This window comes from Ooceraea biroi, chromosome 1 (genome assembly GCF_003672135.1).
Source record: "Ooceraea biroi isolate clonal line C1 chromosome 1, Obir_v5.4, whole genome shotgun sequence".
In the NCBI taxonomy this organism is placed as follows: domain Eukaryota; kingdom Metazoa; phylum Arthropoda; class Insecta; order Hymenoptera; family Formicidae; genus Ooceraea; species Ooceraea biroi.
In genome coordinates this window covers 1,246,425-1,256,342 of record NC_039506.1, presented here as the reverse complement: position 1 = coordinate 1,256,342, position 9,918 = coordinate 1,246,425, and the positions used below count along the sequence as shown (strand labels likewise).

General features: G+C 37.4%; 1 protein-coding gene across 4 annotated transcripts; it reads left to right on the top strand.

Annotated features, from left to right (window-relative positions):
- The first annotated feature begins 2,063 nt into the window (after nt 1-2,063).
- LOC105286769 lies at nt 2,064-9,417 on the top strand. Of its 4 annotated transcripts, none has more exons than XR_003407014.1 (5): nt 2,064-2,223; nt 3,329-3,565; nt 3,699-3,717; nt 4,458-4,788; nt 5,903-9,417. XR_003407014.1 is itself a non-coding variant. In XM_026972502.1 (5 exons), exons 2-5 carry the CDS (start codon nt 3,365-3,367, stop codon nt 5,947-5,949), a joined length of 372 nt encoding a protein of 123 aa, XP_026828303.1. In that variant the 5' UTR covers nt 2,064-2,223; nt 3,329-3,364; the 3' UTR covers nt 5,950-9,417. The 4 variants fall into 4 exon arrangements, 3 of the variants coding, with proteins under 3 accessions (XP_026828303.1, XP_011350257.1, XP_011350258.1); XM_026972502.1 differs by having other exon boundaries at nt 4,458-4,562; XM_011351955.3 differs by lacking the exon at nt 2,064-2,223 and adding an exon at nt 2,230-2,691 and having other exon boundaries at nt 4,458-4,562.
- Nucleotides 9,418-9,918: the final 501 nt, after the last annotated feature.

The window sequence follows — 9,918 nt, the reverse complement described above, 5'->3', positions numbered from 1 at the left end:
GAAAACTGTCGTCGTTGATGATATAATATGATCGATCAGATGCAATCGATTATTTTGTAGTTTGTAAGTGGAGAAAATTTGTCATCGTATACTGAAATCGAGTAGCGTGAAAAACGATCCACCACGTACGCGATTTCTTATTTCCCGAGGAACTGCGGCACTCGGCGCACTTCGTGCGTGTTATTAATTGCGACCAGTTGACATCAATTATGGGATACATATCCCGGCATTGCTTCTCTAATGATGTAACTGCGAGAGCAGAATGCGTGAGAAGTATTTTCGCAACTGTTGGAATTTCACGTTACAAATTCATGTTACAATTATACATGTTACAGATTTCACGTTACACATTGTTTCTGACACAAAGATGGTCGTATAGATATAAATTATTAAATATATTACGGAGTGACACGTGTCCCAGGCAGCACACATTGGTTTCAAAACCGTTTCATAAACGTTTTGCCGTAACGTTTCATAACCATTTTATTGAAACGTTTATTTAGGAGAAAAATGTCCAACGAAAAAACGTTAGGAGAAACGTTTCTTTTTCGGCAAAAAAACGTTTCAGAAACCATCAGAAAAATATTTATCAATTTATATATCGGTGCCTCAAAGATAGACAGAGTTAAGTCACATTTTTGTAAAAAACTAGATTTTTATATTTTATGAATTACTCTCTAAATTTCGTGTAGTGGAATCTCACTCTTTTGAAATATCGCTTCAAGTAATAGTGATCTCAAAAGTTTCAAAAGAAAAGAAGAAGAAAAGAGTATTGGATCGGTTTGCTGGATGGTTATTTATAAGGTGATAACACAAATGTTACTTGCGAGAACGTCACGTCTGGCCTGGCCATCTATCGGTCGCTTGGTGAATCAGAGGTGGGAATCACACACACTTGTGTTGATTTTTGTCTCTTGTTCCATAATCGAGTACATTGAAACGTATGATGTAAAAATAATTAACACTCGCAAAGTAAGTAGAAATTACTATTTTTTCTATATTAATTATATAATTTCAAATCAATTGAATAAAACACATTTTTCGTTTCTGTGGAAAGGTGAAAAATACGTTTTTAAAATTTCGGTCTAAAAACGGTTTCTATTTAAACCGTTTCTTAAATGGTACTTTATGTTTCTTAGACATTAGATACGTCTAAGAAACATATATTAGGCTAACATGTGCTGCCTGGGGTATCATTATTTTATCAACAGGTATTTCGAGATCAACAAATATTTCATGTACGTTTACACATCTATCCCAGCAAACACAAAGTAACAGGTAATATACATGTTAGTTATAATTTCCCACTCAACAATGTAATTGTTACATAACACGTATGTTATGTTGTATTTATATTAATGAGTGGGAAATTATAACTAACATGTATATTACCTGTTACTTTGTGTTTGCTGGGATGTAATACATACAAATCCGAATACCGGCAAGTGGTTTACAAATACATCAAACAATTGATCAAGACCTTTTAATTACAATGACAGAGAAATGCTGTATGATACGAGTAGCGTGTTACGCGAGACGATAATGGAACCAAATGAATCTCTTCAAGTGCTTCACCTATGTAGCGTATTCATGCAGGTACATAGTTTTATTCGATGTTTCCACACTGTAAAAAAACAAATCTGCGGAAATCTCGAAATTCCATCTTTCCGCGAATTCCTCAGCGAATTCACGCAACGTCGCGAAACATATATTTCCATTATAATCGCTCTGCATTTATCTACGGCAGGATCCGGCCGTATGATAATCAACACCTGTGGCGAGCCGTACTGTACAATCAAATTCCTCGCTCCAGTCGATCGACAGAGACAGCGAATGCCTGAAACCGCAAAGCAACGGCGACAAATATCCGTACGTATACGTATACGCGTGCATATACATGCATACATATTCATTTGCGTATGTACACGTTCGCGCAGATAAGAGAGGTGTATGGAGACGAAGCATGGAAACCTAGTAGCTGCATGTCCCGACGCATGCTCCGTTCCGGGGTCTGGCTGGGGTGATATCCAGTCGGGTAAGAGAGTCAGCTTCGCCTGGTAGCGGCGCTCGGCATCGATCATTACCTGGTGGAGCGCGGTCCGTCACGCTGAAGACGCGCTGCAAAAGACAATGCGGGGTACCTCGTCTCGCCCCGTTTTCTCTCCGCCCCGTTCTTCGGCGCCGTGATCATCAACCGGATACTCTCTCTGCTCTCCGTTCCAGGTCCATGTCCATGAAGTGCCGACGAGTCCGGATCCGTCAGGACTCGTCAGAGCGACCGGCTCGGTTCGCGATAGCTGATTGCGTCTCTCTGTCTCTTGCTCTTTCTTTCTCTCTTTCTCTCTCTCTCTCTCTCTCTTTCTCTTGGTCCGGGCCTTTATCAGCGATCAACGTAGTTCGGTCTCGATTCGCCGTAACGCCGTCCTTGGCATCAGACACGTCCACGTCATCCGCATCCCTGGGAGTACCTCACACGCACATACACGTATGCAGTGTACGTGTGTGTTCAGTGTCTATGTGTCAGTGTGCGGCGAAGCAATACGCACCACCTGTGGCATACCCGTCATCACTTGGTTGTGGTGTCTCGTCTGTCATATGTGCCACATCGCTGGTTCCGTAACTAGCTCGGGTCGCGACACATCGAACGCCGATTGAACTGATGTCGCGGGACTGAGACCGCTGCTGATCTTGGTGGGTTTCCCATTGACGCGCGCTCTCGTGCAAAACCAGTTTTGCATTCAGTTAGATAAATGTGCAAAACCGTTTGCATGTCGTTTGAACGACATTGAATGATGAAGGGATCTTGATACGTGCTTTCAATTAACGTAGAACGTATGTCGAACGTAAAGTAAAAGAGAAGAATTGCACAAGCATTTACGTCGTCTTAAAGAAACACGATCAGCAGCAGGAACGTTCATTTTCGTGTATTTATAGCATCGAAATCAGGAAACGCCGAAATTACAGTGGTGGCTTCATCCCCCGCTTTTGCATCGATCATTGACCGATAATACGTGCGCGCAGGGCTCGCCGAGCGTAAAGGGTCGATCGCGGGGATCTTAGTGAATTAATATCAAGCCGGTGATCACAGAGGGAAAGAGAGAGAAAGCGATAATTCAGTCTAAAATTACTTGATGCGTCCTCGTCATCGCGTCGCACTAAGTTGCACGTCGGACTATTATTGAATTATTTAGTTATCCTTGAGCTATATTGCGTTATGTGTGACTTTTCGACAAGGTAACGAAGAATCTGCGGTGTTACGTATAAAAACCATCCCTAAATAATTCGCGCAAGATTATCAAAGTTTGATCAAAGATAATTTTACTTGTAGGGCTGGGATACGAAAACCGTCGTCGTTGATGATACTATGACCGATCAGATGTCTATATCATTCCATTCTACTACCAAGATGGATGAGCACGAGAAGAATTTGATGTCAGGAACGTTGGAGCAAAGGAAGGAGGCCTTCAAGGAAGATGAGGAGCTCATGCGGGAAACTACGAAATTTATCAGCGAGGTGATAGAGACCGCCACCACGGAAGCTTCGAAGAGAAAAGTTCAGTCGGAGGTAACAAACTTGAGGAACTTTACTCAAACGAGAAAGTTTCACGGCAAGAGTTTCTCATATATAAGCTAGAAAGACAACGCGTTTTTTTTTTATTAATGAGACATGTATTTTAAAACCGTAACCTGTGTTTCAGGGAGCTGCTACAGGTGAAGGTAAGTAAAACTTTACTTCAGAGTTTTATTTTTACGTGGCTTAAATATTCTAATACGATATTCCCGATTCTAAAAATTCTAAAAATATTCCTGATTGACTCGCGTCGGCTATACTGAGGAGACAGAAGACAGATATAAGTAAAGTTATAAACTTTATGAGAGGTGTGAAAAGAATAACTGAAAGAAGATAGTCCGATAAGTATTTAGACAACTAGATCGCTAGATCGACGCAAAGATATAATTGAAAAAAATATATAGATTTTGATGAACAAGTAGGTAATAATAATCGAGTATAATTAAATATAATTGGATGGAAATAGATGCATATTTGTATTCACGAGTAGAAATATGCTTATATTTGTAATGCCTTCGTTCTTGTCGACGAAAAATATTTTTAAGGTAAAGATCAAAAGATTAAGATCGTCGCTATATAAGAAAGATCGCTAAACCAGAGATGTATAAAAATGAAAACATAATTAAATGTGGAAGTTGAATTCTAATGTCCTTGACAAAACAAGATTATATTGATCGTGATACATACTTTTTCGAGAAAAACAATTTTCCTTATGTATTTTCCCGACGTTTTCGACAAACAACGAGGCTATTTCAAATAATCAAGTTAGGCAAAACGCCCTGTAGAGCTACTTTACAAAGTAGGACGACAATTATAATGATCTCTTTGAAAATTGACATTTATATAAGTGCTAGTTATATATGTGTACGTGTGTGTGTGTGTGCAGGCAGTAGATTGAAGGGTGGTGATACCATCGCTGGCTGGAACAACCGGGCGCGTGGATTCTGCAATCGTATTCTGAATGCGCTTTGCCCGTGCTTCACCAACCACGGTAAATCGTAGAGCGATTCACGTAGTGACTGCCGCCACACTACTGCCAGTCTCCTTTGCAAAAAACCAAAAAAGAAAAACAGTAGTCCGCTCATAGTGCTCATCGTCTCATTTGCTTTACCACCGACCAGACCAGATTGCAGACACCTTCCCATACCACCTACAGGCAGATCGAGAACGAGTTGACCACACCAACCAATTGTCCGATCAATTTGAGTGTCGAGCCGGTATTTGCGACTGACTGTCTTTAGCTTTTAGTTCTGCAGATTTGGCGGAACAATGTTTTACATTGCCCGACGGCTGGTCGGAAATATCATTTCGCATCCTGTATGGAAGCCGATTGCTGTCGAAATCGAGACAAAATCATTCAATCATTTAATTCTATCCCTCAATGTAAATATTACGGCACAGATTCACGATCGAGAGCTTGCCAGTGATACCTATAATTACACCACGATGGAGTGTCACGCGTGATATGCATCTTCCTCGCAAGACTGCTCGATTATCATTCTTACAAATTCATCAGATTACATTTAGACTTGTTCACTTGAATTTTTTCACAAATTAATCGGCAGATCCGTAGCAATCGGGCATGTTTCACCATTGAGCAATAAGCGCAACTGGAAACGGCAGCTTGCATCGGAATAGACTGCCTGAGGTCAATTGGGGAGTCAAAAAAAGCTAATTACCAGTTAAGTGTCAACAATCGTTTTGAGTGTCATCGGCTCAGGATATTACTTTTGACACTTGGCTCGTTTTCGGTTTTCCTTTTTCAATTGAAGAGCGAAAGTGAAACCAAAAAGACCGAGATCTCTTCCATTGTTTATCTAACGCGTTGTTTCTTTTTGAAATTCTAATAGAAATAAACGGATAGAATCTATTATATATAATAACTATAATTAAATACAATTTATATTATTATTTATTATTATTAATAATTAAATTCGAGCAACGTTATGAGATAAACCCGAAACGGAAATGTCATTTTACGGATTCATTACTCTTGGTCTCTTCACTTTCCCCTCATAAAAAGAGATGGCAAACAGAAGTTTGCGAGCAAAATGGAAGGATGAAGTCGCAGCTTGTGTATCGGCTGAAACTTATTAATTTACGTTCGCGCGTAGAAACGCTAGTGAAGAGTATGGTATGGCAAGGAGGAATGCTTTTTACGCAAGCGAGCTGGGCGTTTTCAGAGTGCGTACTAATTTTGCATCCCGAATGGCGTGAGACGGGGAAATAGTAAACGGCCTGCGCTGGTACTGTTTGCATGCTATAAAAATACTAGAAGATGCTGGCAAGTGTGACTGGATACACAATGGATATGTTGTTCTTTTCCCTTAGAACTGTTCGCCTGGACTCCGTACCGGTATCGCTTCACAAGACCTTAACCGTTCGATGACTTCCGGATTTTCCGTTCCGTCGTGCGAGCATGCGATTGACGCAAACAAAGCAAAAATAGGATTAAGTTTCTTCCCGATTGTCAATTCGATTCCGCGTCGTGGCTCTTATGCATACGCGTGTATGTGTGGGCCAACTGAGAACATCAAATAATGTAAAACGCAATTTTCTAATTACAATGGTTGGCCGTTAATTATGATCCGTGCGTGAACATAAAAATGTCTGTAGAACATGCAACTTGTCGTTGTTGACATACGCTCGAATTTAATCTTCCTGATACCTCGCGGAGACAAGTATCAGTCTGCTGTGGCTGCTGTGCAGCCAAGCGTGAGGAAAGCTACATTAGTGTTCAACATGAAAAACATAATTGTAGGTATAATTAATTGATACGGCTCATGTACTTTACTCATTATGGAGTAATCTGCAATCGTCTTATAGAGTAGCTTGATCATGTACGGCGATAGTTTCTTATTCGGTTCGATTATAAAGTATGTCCATTTAATACGCCTTCCATAAGTATCTTAGCAGCAATGTGTCATATGACAGATGATTCCTCTTGTATGTATATTTTCGCAATATTAAATTTACTTTAATGTAAGAGAGACATTCGCATTTACAAGCAGACAAGACGTGTGACGTTGCGCGATCGTTTAAATTTTTCTCTGCACTAGTTTGCAAGATAATGTGTGTATAAGCTAGTTTTATATTACGTAAAGATTTATGTAATACAAGAGAGATTTAATATTAGAATTTGTAAATGACACAATATATACTTTAAAAAAGAGATGTGATGAAGAATGCACGACACTGTCGTGAGAGTTTTACGAGGTGCAGATATTTATTATTAATTTATTGATTTATTAGTTTTATTTATTATTTATTATTTTAGTAATTTTCGTCATTCCTTAAGGTAAAATAATACATTATTCTAGTTATTTCAACTATTAATTTATAATTAGTTAATGTGTTTAAAAGTTTTTAATTAAATTTATGTATATAATAAATCTATTTAAATTTAAAAACATTACCAAGCATATAGCAATAACGCATTTTAAATATAACTGAAAAATTTGTAAACACTGTGTACTTTACGTGTTTATGTGTCGTAGAGTGTCAGACAGCATCAAGGATGTACTGTATTTTATAATATTAGTTATTAATGTCAGTTGTAGCTTGAAATTTACTAAAAGAGATTTCGTTTAATAATAGCAACGCTGATACTGCTTGTCAGGCATAAAAGAACCGGATCAATAATGTTGCTATAGAGAATCGACATATGTTGTTATCAGTAATATGGATAATCGTTATCAGTACCATTGCATTCATTTTATCCCTGCTGAAATCTGAAATCAAGCTAAAATAGTCGACGAATTTATCCAGATATAAATCGCATTGTATATAATATAGAATCTAAGTCAGTTAATAACGATAATAAGTTTCACCAATCAATCAGGTCGCCGTATGTATCTGTACTCACATTGAATGTACCTGTGTTAATCAACATTGTACAAGCCGTTAGATTTAATTGTGCAACTATCACAGGACATCCTGGAGAGAATGCGATAATAGTAGTTCTATTCTAAATTAAAATCAAAGTTAACTTAATTTGGAATAAAGAATTTATCTTAATGTGCGAGGCACTTAAACTGACTCCTTTATGTGACGTGAATTCTCTGATTGTACAAATTATCGATTCGATGACGAAGTATCGGAGTTACTCGCATTCGGCCTTTTCGGGATGTACTGCAGATGCAAACCTCCTCGCGTAAAGGCGAACCGATGCAAATTACCGCAATTCGTGCGGTCTACTCCCGCATAACGTGCTACAAATGCTACTTATTGTGTGACTGGTGATGACTATATGGCTTAACGTGGAAACGTTCAGCGGAACCAACGCCGTTGGTGCGGGGAAGAAAATCAATATATCCCGGCAGTGCCCGTTTTGACCATGAATTGCCGTGTTGCAGAACACTCCTACATACACATTTTCGCTGGCGAATTTAGAAGGGATGTGCGAGCACTCGCCATTACCACTGTTCATGTATATGCGTGCTTTTGCCTTTTTTTTCTCAATCGCTTGTATGTATGTATGTATGTAAGTTAATATTTTAATTCCGATCATAGTATGCAAGGGGCATGCTAGGAGGTTGCGAGGTCCAACGTATTTTTTTTTCACGCACACATATAGACATGTACATATACACGCCACACATACACGCACGCACGCATCCGTTCAACGACGGCGAATTATTTCTGATAATTCACTGAGCGTTCTCGTTTGCGTATTTTTCTAGGACAGGAAGACCTGTGTGAAGTTAGCCCTACCCTTTTTGACTTTTGTATTTTTCTGAATTGTACTGCGTTATGCTACATTTGTGCCAATTTGTGTTGTAGCTCAATAACTTAAAGTGTTTTTCATAAAAAAATTAAAATACCAAATTTTTGCTAGCCCCGCACATTTCAAATTTTGAATTTTTGATAACAATATTATATTATGCTACGTTTTTGCTGATTGTGCACAAAGAAAAAATCGATAAGTCAAATAACTCGGTAATTCAAGTTGTGTTGAAGTATGCTACTTTAGCATAATCTGGCATTACCAAAAAATTTCAGAAATGTCAAATTTTTAATTCTTTCCCACCCCTTTTCCATGAAATTTTATCAAGTCTATGATTATTAGAAGGGGATTTTACTTACTTTTATTTTATATTTAAAATAGTAAAAAAGTACTACTTGCAACAAGAAATTCTATTATTAGCAAAGTTATAAAAGATTAAAAATTTGAAAAGTATGGAACTAACAAAAAGTTGATTTCTCCATTTTTTGTGAAAAATGTTTCAAGTGATTGAACTGCGATTTGCGGCATAAATTGACACAAACATAGGCACAACGATAATTGAGAAAAATATAAAGTTCAAATATAATGCGGGGCTAACTTTACACAGATGACAGGAAAAAAGAGCAAAAAAGTACTTTTCATGTTGCCTATTTAGATGTATAGAGGGATCAATGGTGTATTACGTATATCAGAGACGAGAGACAATCAAATCAAATGTATGTGGACGTAGAATATTGTCTTGGTATATATATATATATATATATATATATATATATATATATATATACATATGCGTTATAAATACAGATATATAGAGAATTTAATATCGCGACTTTATATTTTGCGTTACTGGAGCACTTGATATATACGTATACATATATACAAAAAGGAAATATATTTACATCGTATTGTTATCTTCGTATCTTTGGTATCGCGAAATTGTAAATTAACGCAATTTGTAAATTAATGCAGTCCATCGGTATAAATATTGAATTATCTAAATATTGGAAATTGAATATTGGAGATCGAAATATCAGACTTATCGCACTTGTGAAAGTACTATTCCGAAAAAGCGATGTCATACATATAAATATGCAATAAATATTTCCGTTGAGACACATGGTGATGATCTATCTTTTCTGTATTGCTTGTGTATTTAGTCCTTAATCTACTCTCAGCTCATAATTAGATAATTACGTTTCATTCATTAAACTTATTTTGTTAACTTTTTAATAAACAACGAGCGATTGCCAAAATCCTTTGAAAATTATTCAATAAGATGATCTCAACTTGTATCAAAGTTAATAGAGCTGGCTCTCCTAAACTGAGTAGTTACCTAATATTCTTATCTCCAATTAATACAACACATGTTTTCAATGTTAGGATGATTGCTATGGTAACGTAAACGTAGAGGCTTAATAAACCTCCGTACGTCATTAGGTTTCTGTTACATGCGTTTCCATATGGACGAGTGATTTAATAAAGAGTGTAAAGGAGTTTGAAGTTTAACAATATAAGAATAAATAATTCAAAGTGTTTTATAAGATATCAACTATTCATTGTTATATATGTTTCTGTTGTATTAAATGCAAGAACATCTAAAAACGGTAAGTGAGTCCTT

What these genes read in the sequence shown, in the direction of transcription:
- LOC105286769 (XM_026972502.1), top strand. Translation starts at nt 3,365, where the DNA reads ATGACCGATCAGATGTCTATATCATTCCATTCTACTACCAAGATGGAT. An exon ending in CCCGTGCTTCACCAACCACG is followed by an intron (nt 4,563 to 5,902) that starts GTAAATCGTAGA and finishes CTTTTCCCTTAG; the next exon opens with AACTGTTCGCCTGGACTCCG.